The sequence below is a fragment of the Pithys albifrons genome, chromosome 21, assembly GCF_047495875.1.
Source record: "Pithys albifrons albifrons isolate INPA30051 chromosome 21, PitAlb_v1, whole genome shotgun sequence".
Taxonomy (NCBI): domain Eukaryota; kingdom Metazoa; phylum Chordata; class Aves; order Passeriformes; family Thamnophilidae; genus Pithys; species Pithys albifrons.
In genome coordinates, this window is record NC_092478.1 from 356,236 (window position 1) to 370,113 (window position 13,878).

The 13,878-nt window shown below is 57.3% G+C and overlaps 2 protein-coding genes across 5 annotated transcripts; both read right to left on the bottom strand.

The window, feature by feature from the left end:
• Positions 1-517: 517 nt before the first annotated feature.
• Positions 518-9,617, bottom strand: SCARF1 (scavenger receptor class F member 1). The gene is made up of 11 exons (XM_071574743.1): positions 8,752-9,617; positions 8,000-8,061; positions 7,597-7,698; positions 6,965-7,490; positions 5,716-5,934; positions 5,499-5,627; positions 5,309-5,412; positions 4,983-5,094; positions 4,782-4,906; positions 4,484-4,621; positions 518-4,134 (listed from the first exon to the last, which is right to left on the bottom strand). The coding sequence occupies exons 1-11, from the start codon at positions 8,844-8,846 to the stop codon at positions 3,125-3,127; spliced, it is 2,622 nt and encodes an 873-aa protein (XP_071430844.1). The 5' UTR covers positions 8,847-9,617; the 3' UTR covers positions 518-3,124.
• Positions 9,618-9,689: 72 nt separating this feature from the next.
• On the bottom strand, positions 9,690-13,873 carry RILP (Rab interacting lysosomal protein). 4 transcript variants are annotated; one of them, XM_071574748.1, is made up of 8 exons: positions 13,626-13,873; positions 13,213-13,336; positions 12,699-12,820; positions 12,337-12,528; positions 11,772-11,932; positions 11,503-11,625; positions 10,968-11,051; positions 9,690-10,622 (listed from the first exon to the last, which is right to left on the bottom strand). In XM_071574748.1, the coding sequence occupies exons 1-8, from the start codon at positions 13,842-13,844 to the stop codon at positions 10,466-10,468; spliced, it is 1,182 nt and encodes a 393-aa protein (XP_071430849.1). In that variant the 5' UTR covers positions 13,845-13,873; the 3' UTR covers positions 9,690-10,465. The 4 variants fall into 4 exon arrangements, with proteins under 4 accessions (XP_071430849.1, XP_071430847.1, XP_071430848.1 ...); XM_071574746.1 differs by having other exon boundaries at positions 12,337-12,558; XM_071574747.1 differs by having other exon boundaries at positions 12,699-12,816; positions 13,209-13,336.
• Between the last annotated feature and the right edge of the window lie 5 nt (positions 13,874-13,878).

Here is a 13,878-nt window from a genome sequence, read left to right on the forward strand (position 1 = left end):
AGAGCTCTGCCCTCTTTTTCTGTTAAATTATTTTTCAGAGCATTTTTCTGCAGGATTTCTAGTCCTGCCATAGATTCATCCCTCATTAGTGAATTCAGGGTCATATGGCCATGTAGCCCCAGAATCATTACAGGGGATACTTTCTCAGCCATAGGAGATGAAAACAGCACTTGTGGCAGCTGAACACCCCAGAGGAAGAAGAGGGCCTGGACATTTACCCACCACTGCGTTCCTGTGAAAGGGACAGGCTGGGGTAGGTGGGAAGAGGAAACTCCTCAGCTTTGGCTGTGAGAGAAGGGTCAAATCCTCAACAGCTGGAAAGTGGATTTAAGCCAATGCAAACATCCAACCAAAAAGCCCAAAGAAAACAAGGCAGCTGGATCAGTGCCATGTGTTTAGCAGAGGCAGAGGAAGTCTGAGGCAGCATGAGGCCCCAGGAGACCTCAGCACCCAGACCCGGTTGCTGTGTCTAAGAAACAAACCACGGTAGGAAGGAGCACAAGGAGGGCTCAGAGGCTGTTTGGGAACACAAGAACCCTTTGCTACAGCAAGAACACGGGGGAGCTCAGTTTTCCTATCCTAGAAGGAGAAAAGAAGCTATCAGGTGCTCCATGATCAGCTATAAATACTCCCGGGACTGAGTAAACAGCATGGGGAGAAAACAAATAAGGTGAAGCTGAAGAGCAGCATTGACACAGAGACACATTTATAGAAACTGGCCAAGAATGAGCTTAGGCTGGAAGGGAGGCAACAGCTCCTGCTCTGACAGAGCCACTGGGAGAAACGACGCGTCTTTTTCAAATGCTTGGGAAGTTTGGAAAAGGAAACAACAAGGCTGCGGGGTGGGGGACAGAATCCCATGGCCATGAGGTGCAGCTTGAGCCTCTGTTCCTGCCTGTGAGCCAAGAGCTGCCCCAACAGAGCACAGAGTTCTCTACTTACAGACAGGACCTGCAGAGGGATCACTTCCAACTGTCTCACTCCAACCCACTGTAGCAGGATTTAGAGAGATCCAGCACGGGAAGACATTAGACCCTCCCTCACTTGCCAGCTCTGCAGATCTCCCACATCCAGAATTAAAACCACGGCAAAGCCTGATTGAAAGCATTCCCAGGAAGAAGATACCAGCGCAGCCACGCTGCTGTTGTGTGCACGGACAACCATAGGCTGGAAATCACAGCTCATTTCCCTGGCACCGCCCAGACAGGGCTGTGATGCTTCAGCTTCAGGCAGGGAAAACATCCTGCCTCAGGCTCAGCCAGTGGACATAAAAGGTTCTCGCAGCAGCAGTGTTTGCTCAAGCCAGGTGCTCGTTTCAGGCAGGAAGGTTATCAGGTTGTTGTCAGCTATTTCCAGGCTGTACCCAGGGCAAACCAGCTCACCTGACGTTCACTCCTGGCACAACGCTGCTCAGCTCACAGGCTGAAAATACCCACGCAATTATGAAAAAATGGCTGCTTATAAATCAAATGTGGGACTGTCCCTGCCACCATAATAAAACTGTCAAAACAAAGCAGAGCCTGTGCAGAGCAGCAGTCTGGCCAGGCTGCTGCTGCAGGCCTGCAGGGATGGGCATTTTTATTTGTATACCAGAATATTTGGTGGTGTAATCGTGGCAGCAGGTGAGTCCACTGCAGGAAAGGGTGCTTCGTGCTGGCCACCCAGCCAAAATGGGGACTGCAGGGATTCAGTGCTTTGCACTGTGGAGAAACACCCAGAAAAAGCAAAAGGGTAAAAGCAAAATCCACTGTTTTCTGAAACATCCCAAACCCTGAATCCCAGCTGAGCAGTGCCAGACCAGAAGGATTTGCATGGAGTTCTGCACATGACTGAGGTTCAGGCTGCACTGTAGGTGCTCTCAATGCTCACAGCCCACCCACATTCCCTCTGAACTCCTGTCTCCAGCTCTGTGGAGGCCTCAGCTCATTGAGTGGGGGCTCAGAATTCAACAGAACCAGAATATTTTAAAAAATCCCCAAAACCCTAAAGCTGCCAACAGTTTCCAAACTTTGAAGAATATTCCTGGCCCTGTTTTTGATTCAGAGGGTGGTTGGGAAACCCATCTCCCTGAAGGGCCTTAGTAACATTTAATTTTCATCCTGAGGCTTTCATGCCATACAAAATAACAGAAAAATATACAAAAAAACTTCTACTACTTAGATACATCTAAATCCAGATCATTCTGCAAATCCTCTTTGACGTCTCAACTGCCTTTACAACAGGAATGAGGTGTGGGAGATGGCAGAAGCTTAGGGCATCCATGGAAATCCCATCTTCCATGCAAACTTTTATCCTTAGTAGGACCAGCATGCTGCCAGGTGCACAGGTGGATGGGCACTGCCCAGCTGCCACATTTGCTCTTGCTCAACTGCAGCTTGGTATTGTATGGAGTTTAAAAGGCAGCACAGCACCCTGTGCTGTGCCATGAGCCTTTCCATGAGCTACACAAGTCCATGGAAGCAAAGGCAGCCAGGGCCTGCCACAGAAGCCAGAGTCACACAGATAAACCCCTGCAGACCCAGATACCCTTTGAGATAAGTAGCTAAAATTAATTTTCTCTGAAGCTGCTTGTGACAGCCTATCATCCCTCCTCAGCCCAGCTCCACAAAATAATCCCCTTCAGCAAGAAGCACCTTTACAGCAAGAGGCCCCGAGCAGCATCACTGAAACTGGAACAGAAAAAAGTGAAAACCAATGGGGTGAAACTGTTTTTTGCCTGTGCATTTCCCAGCTGAGTCTCCAGCAGCCCTGCTGCCATTTAAGAGGAGCATATATATCCCCAAGCCCCTTGCTGACACAGACTTGGAGGTGCCACCATTGCATCCAGAGCACTACTGTCCTCCTGGGCTGTGCAGATACAGTTGGGGCAGGTTGGGCAGGGGGAAGCAGCAAACAGCTCTGAAGCACCACAGTCCCACAGGCTGCTACCACTGTGGCTCTTGGCATCACCTGTCCCAGCCAGCAAGGGTCCACACCAGCAACATGGCACAGAGGGAGAAGAGGGGGTCAAGGGAAGGCTTGATGCTTTTCCAGTTCACAGCTCAGAGCAAGATCTTGGCTCCCGCCAAGGTGGGACTGGAGGCATCCCCTGAGCTTCCACTGTCCCAGCCTGGGCAGTGGTGGCTCAGGTGCCAGGGGGAGTGGCTGGCAGCTTCTTGCTGGGGCCAGAGGGCAAATTGGCACCACTGCTGGTCACATTCTCATATTTGGGTTCTTCCTCCACAGCAGCCTGTCCCTTCGTTTCAAGGCTGACAACTAACTCAGGGCTTTTGCTTCTCTCAGTGGCACTTACGGCATCACTGGCCCCATCCTGGGCACTGGTGCTTTTTGGCAAGAGAGATGTGAGAAGGAGGGACAGTCTTTTCGCAGGGAGATGCTGCTGGTGCTTGACAGGGGGTGGCTCAGCAGAAGCCCCTGGGACACTCTCCCTCTGCTTGCAGCTGTTCACTGAGCCTCTGTGCTGTGCCAGGGCCCGGCGGGGTGGTTTCTGGATGGCCTCCATGCTCCTTCTCACCTTGGGCTCCTCCTTCGCAGCCCACTTGCCCCTCTGCAAGCTGCCCAGACGCTTCAGCACAGCCTGGACTGGTCCCTCACCACCTCCTTCTCCTTTGGGGTCCTGCCCGGCCGTTCCCACCATCATGTAGATGGTGGTGACATTGGGCTCTTTGCCCTTCACCTCCCAGCTGCCAGACTTTGCAGCTGCTTCCAGTGCCTCGACTCTCTGAGCCACATGCCTGGTGCTGGAGACCACCCGCCGGCATCCCCCTGGGGTGGCCCGTGGCGAGGGCCAGGGGCTTTCCTCCGCCTTGCTGAGGGGCTCGGGGTTCTCGTAGCAATCACTGGCTGGTCGCTCACTCTGAGGTTCAGCTGCCACATCCCCTGGTGACGAAGTCAGCTTGGATGGGCCCCATGGGGTTTTAGGCTTCCGACTGGGGCTGGGGGTCTCCACTGCCCCAAATTTTGTCCCCTCAGCAAAAGACACAGAGGGTCGCTTGGCCTTGGCGATACTGGAGGTGCGGGGGATGGCGGAGGGCTGGGAAACATCCTCGGAGTCGAAGGTGGCTGGGTCTGGGAGCACCTCACTGGGGGAGGATTCCTCACCCTGCAGCTCAGCCCCGCCCAGGAGCAGGACCCCTGTACGAGAAGGCGACAAGTTACAGGTGCCAGAGCTACTGCCCCGCCCAGGGACACACTCGGGGACACTGGGACAGGGGTTGATGCAACAGGATTGTCCCTGGGATCGTTTCCTAGGGAGGAGGTTGTGAAATGGCACTGCCCACACTGGGCATGTCCTCTCACATGAGGTCAAGCACAGCCCTGGTGTGTCCCCACAGACTGGAAAACAAGGGCATGGAAATAAACACTGTCTATGCCCAGCACACACCCTTGGGATGGCCAAGGTTGGTAATGGGGCAGAATTGACCCTGGCAGCCCAGACAGACTGTGGGCGGCCATGAAGAGGAGAAGCAACAATGGATGTTACCTTCTCTGGGTGGGACAGAGTACTCGGGTCCTTCGTTGTCAGTGTCAAAGGAAGAGAAGGAGCTGTCTGAAACCCATGCAGCTGATGGCGACTCGATGAAGCTGGGAGTGAAGGGGATTTCCATGTCGTGGTGGGAAACTGGGAAGGAGAAGACCCACAGCTGAGCTTGGGCATCCCAGGGTGCTCGGGCCTGGGGTGGGAGAGGGGCTGCAGGCTTCCCTCCAAATGGTGACACTGCAGAGAGTATGGGGTGGGGATGACCCTCTGGGAGTGCTGTTGGCAGCTCTGCTTTTTTTACCTGTGACTTTTGGAAGTTTGTAGCCACCCAGGTTAAAGCAGGGCATCAGAGCACTGAGGTTCGCCAGCACCCCCTGCACGTGGTGCTTCATCCTGGCTACCACATCATCGTCTGGCACAGCTGCCCTGTACAGCAGAAATGGGCATCAAGGGACTCAGGAGATGGGGTGTCTGTCAAAGGTTACAAAATATGAAAAAATACCTGTCTCTAGCATCTGCTGGGCCAGCTCCACAGCAACAACAGGCAATACAGAGCAGCAGCAGCAGGAGAGGAACAAGGATGGCAGCTGCAAGGGCTCCATGGTCCTTCAAACCTGTGTGGAGAGCTTGGGTTGAGTCTGGGATGTCCTGTGGGTGTGAAGCCCATAGAACTGCCTTGCATGGAGACTGCAGGAGCTGACAACTCGTGGTGGGGCCAGGAGGCACCAGGGAGGACCAGGCTGCATCCCAGCCTCCTGACACCTTCTCCAATGAGGATGTGACCATCCCTTGCCCAGTGCTGAGTAGTAGATTTGAGGTCGCTCTTACTCAGCACACAGTCACCCTGCACAGGGTTGCAGGTCCCCCAGGAGCACTGGCAGGGCGAGGAACAGTTCACTCCGAAATACCCCTCCGGACAGGTGTCGTTGCAGCTGGAAGAGAGAGGAAAGGAGGGAAATGCCCCTGGACAGAGTGAGGCTCCAGTCCTGCCTTGCTCCCAGCATTATCCGAGCATTACCTGTCTCCCCAGTAGCCTGCCTGGCAGATGCAAACTCCTGTCACAGGATCACAGCTCCCCACAACACACTCGGGGCAGAGGAGCTGGCACCCATCACCAAAGGTCCCTGCGGGGCAGGAGCTGTTGCAGCTGCCAAGAGAGAAGAGAGCAAAGCATCAGTACCTGCACCCCAGAGCTGGGAGCCTGACAAGGCCTGGGGGCCCCACCCTGGGCTTACCTCGGGCCTGTCCAGCCGGGGTCACAGTGCAGGCAGGCCCCAGTCTGGGGGTCACAGGGCTCCCCCCGCCGGCAGCGGGGACACGGCAGGAGGCAGCCCTCACCGTGGGAGCCAGGGGCACAGGGATCCTGGCACAGAGTCCCATTCCAGCCAGGCTGGCAGGCCAGGCAGAAGCCATCCACGGGGGAGCAGGGCTGGCTGCGCTTGCAGCTCCCGCAGCTGCATGGGCAGAGGGGCAGTGAGATTGCAGCACCCACCCCTGGCCCTCAAAAAGCAGTTTCCATCCCACACCAGCACTGAGCATCAGTTTGGATCACAGGGAATACACAGGAGTGCCTAATGCTCTGTAGAAGCAAGAGGGCAGGAGGGGAGCAGAATCACAGAATGTTCTGAGTTGAAAGGGAAGTAGCCATAAACCCTGTATTATAAAGGTTTCTAGTATAGCTTACTAGTACTTTGGTACAAGACTTCGAAAATATAGTTTATCGTTCCTTGTTAAGGACTTCAACAGCCAGGAGTTTTAACGAGGTAAAGGGTTTCTCTATCTGTGAAAATGTACTGAGAAAGAGAAATAATGTTTGACAAAGCCAGTCAAAGCTAGTCAGGAGCCTTGAAACCTTTCCAGGAAGCATGATACTGTGTCAAAGGAGATGAGGAAAAGGAAGAGAAGATGAAGATAGGGGTCTTCTGAGACTTCCGACTGAAATTTGGGAGGTGTGTCTGGGCTGTGGTGAGGGCAGTACTCTGGCAGGGATTGTTTTGGAAGTGGGTTTAACAGATGAGGTAATGTCCAAATATTGTAATTAGAATCTGAATATTGTAATTAGATGATAGTATAAAGTTGTAAAGGCCATGCAATTTGGTGTGCACAATTTTGAAAATATTCCTGTGCACTTGGTGTTGCAATAAAGGAATGCTGCCTGCTAAAGCTCTCAAATCGAGTCATAAGGGGTTTCTTCTAAGGGTCGATTTTAGACATGAGGGACCAGGGGGAGATGCTGCTTTACCACCCCAGGGAGCAGGACTATGAACGACCAGATTTTAGGGTGACACCAGTGCTTTCTGCTGGCATGAATGAGATGTTTCTTTTGGGGCAACGCTGATGCTGCATCCAACCACAGATGCTTAAACCCCCCAGCATGGGTGTCCCTGCCCAGCCGAAGGGACAGACATTACCGTGATGACTCCCCCAAAGGTGTGACTGCCACCCTGGGGTACTCCCTGGATCCCTCTGCTGCCCCCAGCTCACCTGTGCATGCACTGAGACCCGTATTTCCCTGCCGGACAGGGGTCCTGGCAGCTCCTGCCCTGGTAGCCCGGTTTGCAGGTGCAGTGGCCAGTGCTGGCACTGCAGGAGCCATGCACGCAGTCGCAGCGCCTCTGGCACGTTGGCCCCCAAAATCCAGCCTTGCACTCGCACTTGCCCGTCTCCTGGGCGCAGGGTGAGAGGTTGCAGGAGCACTTGAAGCTGCACCTCTTGCCCCACCAGCCTGGCAGGCAGCGGCAGAGGCCGGTCAGGGGGTCGCAGTGGGAGCTGGCCAGGTTGCACTGACATTGCTTCTTGCAGTTGGGTGCCCACCATCCTGGCTCGCAGTGGCAGGTGCCCGTCAGGGGGTCACAGTGGCCGTGGGGGCCACACTGGCAGGGGAACTGGCAGAACTCTCCCCAGTGGCTGGGGCTGCAGGTGCAGTGCCCACTCACTGGGTCGCAGTGCCCATTGGGGTGGCACGGGCAGCTCTGCTTGCAGTCGGGGCCCCAGTACTGCTCCGGGCAGCCTGCGGGGGGAAGGAGACAGCAAGAATGAGGGGAAGCCCTGCGGCCCCCTGAGCGTCCAGGCTGGCAATGGGGATGGTGAGGACTTAGCCCTGTGGGAAAACTCACGGGAACTGCAGTCTGCTCCAAAGAAGCCAGGTTTGCAGCGGCAGAGTCCGGGTTTCACACACACCTCATCCTCCCCACAGGCGTCCTCCCCCTCACACAGTGCTGTCATGGAAGGGCAGAAACATCAGCACATGATGGACCCCCTGAGCTCACACCCCTTTGCCAGACCACCTGCCAACCACCCTGCTCCCTTCCAGGGACATGGCCATCCTGCTTCCCACTCCATCCCTTCACCCGAGCCACAGCACCAGCAGCAGCATCCTCGGAGGAGTCCCCATGGGGCAGCCCCCCCTGCCACCCCTTGAGCAGGGCTGTGGGGCTGCCCCCGACACCCAGAGGCGGGAGGACCCTCCTGGGTGGGCACAGGGGCCACACCTCAGGCTTGTCCCCATCTATCGCTCACCAGCCGTGCAGTCCCGCCCGTCCCGCTTCCAGCCGGGGCAGCACGTCGGGCCCGTGGGCAGCCTGGGGAGAGAGCGAGCCCAGGCACTGTCACCGAGCCGGGGGTGCCGCGGCCAGCACAGCTTGGGGGCCCCAGCCAAGGCGAAGCAGTCCCTTGCCCTGGCAGTGGGAGGCGGCACAGCCCCAAGGGCAAAGCACCGGAAGGAAACCAGCAAAATAGAAGGAAATTTAAGAGGCTGCAGCCTGAGGGCGGTGGGGCTGGCCTGGCCAAACTGCCGGGAATGCCACTATGGAGCCTGTGCCAGGTCCCCACTGCCCTGGGAGCAGCTCAGAACTTCACCAGCAAAGCAGAAATAAGGCACCGAAGTGAAGGCAGCGAAAGGCACCACCACTGATGGGAAACCAGTGGGAGAAGCAACATGGTAGCAAATTAGGGGGACATCAGCTCCCAAAGCCCTTTGGGGTTTGCTACGCCAACGTTTCCCCACAATGAGATTTGCCAAGGGTTCTGCATTGCCCCATTGTCCTGTGCACTGGGAATACATGAGAAATAAGCCCCAGAGAGGGGATCTGGGTCCCCAAATGCCCCTGAGCACCCCAACCATGCTCCCCAGCATCACCCCGGTCTCTACCCACGCGATGCCAGGCTGCAGATCTCCATCTGTGGAAAGACAGGTGGACAGCACCCCTCTGGGGCTGCTGAGAGGCCCCAGGAGATGCAAGGGCACAAGTCGGGCCCCTTGTGGCACCTACCTGCAGACATTCCTGCCATCAGGGTCGAGCTCCTGGGCAGAGCTCTGCACCCACAGCCACAGCTGGAGGCAGAGGATGGGCCGAGCGCTCCCCATCCCAGTGGGGCACCAGGACCACCGAGTCCCAGTGGCTCCCTAGCCCCACGCTGGCGTCCGTCCGTCTGGTCCCTCCTGTGTGCGGCCTCTTCCTCCCTCCAGCCTTGGGTTTCTTCCTGAGGAAATGCGGGAGGAGGCACCCTGACCCAGACGTCAGGCGTGTGGTGGGGAGGGAAAAAAAGAATGCTGCTGCAGGGCTATTTTTGGCCCTTGTTACCACCCCACCAGCAGAAATGGGCATCCAGGAGCGTGGCACAACCACACAGGGGTTGGTACCTGCCTGAGCATCTCACCTGCTTCGTCTCACTGCCCTCGTTCCATCCTCCATTGCCCCCAAAGCTGTTTTAGTCACTGTCCCCCCCAATCTCCACAAGGCACCTCTCTGCTGCCTCTGCCTGCCTCAACCCCCAGGAGCCAACCCATGGCACTGCCAACCCCTGACAGGGGCTCAGAGTTGGGATCCCCATATCTCCCATGGCAACATAGCCTGACCTTTGAAGGGCTGCTGGCCACTGTCCCACCTCCATGTCCCCAGGAGCGTTGTGTCAGCAGATGCACAGGAAACACCTTTTTCCTACCCAAGGATGGCTCTGCCTGGGGGGACTCCTGGCTGGAAGCAGAACTACTCCCCTGGCTATGCAGGACTTAACTCCTCCATGCCCAGTGCTGCAGCATCACACCCCTGGAACCCCCTTCCCATCACTGCTGACCCACCAAGGGGAGCTCAGGCAGGGCTGGTAGACCACAGCCATCAGTGGCTGCACTGGAGAATGGTGAGTGAAGCCTGGGAGCACCACCCAGCCCTTCCCAAGCCAGAAGAGAGCAGAGGCTGCAGTGGAGACCTCAGAGGAGAAACAAGAGATTGATTTATTTCCAACTCCAGTTTTAAAGCTGTCAAGCACCTGACCTGAGGGACTGACAGGCCCACGTGAATACAAGGATTGTTCTGGTCTTCTAGGTCCCAGTAAGAGCAGGAAGAGGTCCCAGAACAAATCTGATTCACCTCATGCCTGAAAAGTGCTGGAATGGCACTGGCAATGCTGATCCTGACTGCTCACAGCCACAGGAGCACCTGGACACCTGATGCAGAGGGCTCAGCCACTCCCAGCCATGTGGTGACCCCAGGACACTCCAACTCAACCTTCACATTGCAGGGACTGGGGAGCTATGAATGGAAAGGGGTGAAGTGAAACAACCTCGCAGAGCAGGATCCTGGGCTGTGAGCAGAGGGGTTTGGCAGAACGAGCTACCAGTAGATGGGAAGAGCCCTTTTGGGATGCTGAGCAGGAGGAGGGTGCAGATCCCCCCCACGCTGAGCTGCAAGCAGGGAGAGGTGGGGAGGAGGGCACAGGTGTGCAGGACCCTCCAGAGTTAAGTCATGGGCACAGTGAAAGGGGGGTTGATGGGCAGATGCCCAGAGGTGCTGAGCTCTCCCATGCCAGGCTGGCATCCTACATCTGAGTGTGTTGGTGGGTTTGCAGCAATCTGCCCACACTCCGGCTTCATTGTCACCACGGCACAGGGAAATGGCCAGGGCTGCCATGCCGCTCTCAAGGATGCCGGAAGAACAGGAGCTGGGACGTGCTGTGAGGTCAGATCCAGCTCCCGTTCAGGTGGGGTCAGAGGGGTGTCGTGGGCCTGCTGGCGGAACTGTCTGCCGGCTTGTTCTCTCCCTCCGGCTCCAGCTGCATGTCCAGGGAGTCGATGATTTCCCAGGTTCCGGAGCAGCTGGATGTAGGGGGGTCTTTGCTGCTGCCCTGATACCACAGCCCAAAACTGCAGAGAGAGCAGATAATGGCCATGGGGGAAAAGAACCCTCCATTGGGAAGCCGTGGGATCCCAATCTCCCTCTGCTTTGGTGGCAGCAGGAGGACACAGCCTGGCTGCAGGCCCTGGGAGTGTGTGGCACTGCAGGGGCAGCAGCAAGGCTTGCCCTGAACCTGCCCAGGACAAGGAAGATCCCCACTAAACCAGTGACCTCCATTCTGGCAGCATCTCTGCCAGCCCTGCAAAGGGCAGCCCAGCTCCATTCCTGTCATACCCAAGCTCAGCAGATGCCAGGTGCCCTCACTGGCAGAGCCACCTGTCCCCACCAGCATCCCAGCATGAGAGTAAACTTACAAGTTCCTAATTTTGGATTCAGGAGGCTGAGCATCCACAGAGTCTGTGCTGTGAGCTGGGAGCCAGGAGTCCTCATCTTCATCACTGCAGGACAAGAAAATGGGGGAAAAAGCTGCACTGAGGCACAGACTCACCGCAGCAGTGAGTGCTGGAGCCATCCCAGTGCTCCCTCTGAAGCTGGACAACCTCTACCCATACAGTGCAGGGACCAGCCTGCCTCGTTCAGTGCTCCCAGTGTCCCCATCTCACCTCCCCTTTGTTACATGCATATAGGAACCAGTGGCATTTGGTCCCACACCATGTGTGACTGTGACATGTGACTGGTGACAGGGGCACATGAGTTGCAGCAAAGAGCCCGGGCCCTCTGGTGCTCCCAGGGCTACACCTGAGCAAGACATCAATTGCTGACATTAAACTTCTGATCTCTGAAGAAGAAGGCAGCTCTGGGCCTCGGGAGCTCCCTTCCAGAGCATCACACCACATGGGAACACTGGAGCCTGCCAGCCAGCACCCTGCTCCCATTGGCAGGACTCACCTACTCGCTGACTCCTCCGTCATTCCCAGCATTTTAGCTCTGATTTTTTTTCTCTGTTTTTTGATATTTGACTTCATTGCATCCAAGAAGAAGCTGGGAATTCTCTCCTCATTCAGCAGCTCCCTGGCAAAAAGCAGCCAATTGGTTAACCAATACCTGGGAAAGATTCCACTCCAACTGAGTCACAAGCAACCTCTAACAGGCCATAGGTAGCAGCAGGGACAGCAGAGGCTCAGCTCCCTGCCCCACACCACTACAGCAGGACTCACCGCTCGTAATAGGCCAGTTCCTCCTGCACCAAGAACAGGTTGGTCTTGAGCTCGTTCCGCTCTTGTAGGATCTGCTGCAGCTCTTCCCTGGAGAAGCAGCACTGAGCAGGGCTCTTGTCTTCCTGGTGCTGTGGCTCCTTCATGGGCAATGGAGCTCCTTCCTGAGGGGATGGAAAGAGTCAGGATGTAAGAAAGACCCTGAGACCCCCACCCAAATGCTGGATGCCATGTGCAGATATAGGTGGAAGTCTCAGGAATGAGCATACTAGTCTGGAGCTGCTGCAGCCCTTCACGGACCAGCACCTGCCACCCATCACCACACGTGGCAAAACCCTCCTCATCTTCCAAGTCCCACCTGTTATTGCCTCCTGTCACCTCACCTTTCTCTGCCCCACCAATTTTTACAGAAAAAGGTGTTACTGGCATTACTGTGGGGTTACTTGAACAACCCTTTCCTGCTGGCATCCAGGTGGTCTGGATGTGCCAGAAGCTCCACGCAGGGCTGGGAATGTCAGAGTGGTGTTAGTGATGCCCAGCAGCAGCAAGGCCACAGGCTCAGACTCACCAGGCCGGGCTCTGGCCAGTGGCTGTCTGGGGCTGTCCTGTTCCTCCTGCTCATTTCCCTCTGGGTTTGCAGCATCGCAGCCTCCAGGTCGGACTTCTGCTCCAGAGCACTCTTGAGCTGAGCCTGCATTATGGCCACCTTGTGCCGCAGAACCTCGTTCATGGACATGAAGCGATGCAGCTGTTCCTGCAGCTGGAGGGCCCAGGGCAGCCAAAAGTGAGGCTGTGTCCCCACCCAGGGACATCAGAGCCACCGGGTAAGGCACCTGCCCCGACAGGCTCAGCAGCTGTGACAGCCCTCGGGGATGCGACAGGGAAGCACAGGCCGCTCACAGACCCCGCCCTGAGCTCCCACACTCTCACCGCCTCCATGTCTCGGCTCTTGCAGACAATCTCATGGGCCTGGGCACGAAGTTCATCTCTCTGCTTGTCCACCACCTCCTTCAGCTGCAGCATCACCTCCTGCTCCTTCTGTGCTGTTCTATCTGAGAGCAGACACAGGCATGAGTGGCCTCCAGGATCCACAGACTCCCGCATCCCACAATACTGTGAAGTTCCTCAGTGCTTCTGCAAAGCCAGACTCTAATGTTCCTGGTAGATCTCAGAGTAAGAACAGTGGAAAGACAGGAACTGAGAGCTTTATGCCATTCCAAGGGCATCGTTGTGCTGGCAGAGCACCCAAAACCTGTGCCTGTCTCTGTCACCCTCCTGGGGGGTGAGGGATGCTCTGGGTGCTCGTGGTTCCTGTGGCTTTAATGCTCGTGTTCACTGGTCGGACAGGTCTCCAGAGAGCAGTTTCAGCCCTGCACCCAAGCCTGCCATCCCCACAGGGACACCCTGTAGCATCAGGGGATCCCAAACCCACCGGGACACCCACCTTCCTGGGACTGGCTCTCCACAGGCTGCCCCAGGAGCTGCCGGTGCTGCTCGTCCAGGCGGGCCAGGCAGCCATGCAGGGCTCGCTCGCGGTGCTCGGCCTCCCACAGGCTCTGCTCCGGGTCCTGGGACACAGGGGGGCACAGCCGGGTCAGAGCCATCCCAGGGGGATCAACTGGGCCAGACAGGTCGGAGCCACCCCAGGTGACGCCAAAGCCATCCCACAGGACACAGGGAGCCAGGTCAGCACCATCCCCTGGGAAAAGGGAACAGCCGGGTCGGAACGGCCCCGCGGACACCCCCGCGAGCCGCTGTCCCCGGGCAGGCCCCGCGGACACCCCCGCGAGCCGCTGTCCCCGGGCAGGCCCCGCGGACACCCCCGCGAGCCGCTGTCCCCGGGCAGGCCCCGCTCACCTCCGCGGCCCGCGGCTCCTCCCCCTCGGCGGCCGCCGGGGCCACCAGCGCCTCCAGCAGCTGCAGCAGCCGCACCACGGCCGGCACCAGCCCGGCCACGGCCTCGGGCCCGAAGCGGCCGGAGAGGCGGCGCAGCTCGGCGCCCAGAGCCCCCGCCATGCGATAGACGTGCGGCGGGGCCAGGCGGCCCGGCGGGATCCGCCACAGCGGCTCCGCCATGGCCGGGACCGCGTACGCCCCGCCCGCCCCGTCC

Excerpts from the sequence above, each read along its gene's own strand:
- RILP (XM_071574746.1), bottom strand. The coding sequence starts at position 13,844 with ATGGCGGAGCCGCTGTGGCGGATCCCGCCGGGCCGCCTGGCCCCGCCG. Across the intron at positions 13,337-13,625 it reads AGGAGCCGCGGGCCGCGGAG|GACCCGGAGCAGAGCCTGTG; the intron begins GTGAGCGGGGCC and ends CCTGTGTCCCAG. Across the intron at positions 10,623-10,967 it reads GAATCCAAAATTAGGAACTT|TTTTGGGCTGTGGTATCAGG; the intron begins GTAAGTTTACTC and ends CTCTCTCTGCAG.
- SCARF1 (XM_071574743.1), bottom strand. The coding sequence starts at position 8,846 with ATGGGGAGCGCTCGGCCCATCCTCTGCCTCCAGCTGTGGCTGTGGGTG. Across the intron at positions 5,628-5,715 it reads CCCGGCTGGACAGGCCCGAG|CTGCAACAGCTCCTGCCCCG; the intron begins GTAAGCCCAGGG and ends CTCTCTTGGCAG. Across the intron at positions 4,135-4,483 it reads CTCTGTCCCACCCAGAGAAG|GGGTCCTGCTCCTGGGCGGG; the intron begins GTAACATCCATT and ends CTTCTCGTACAG.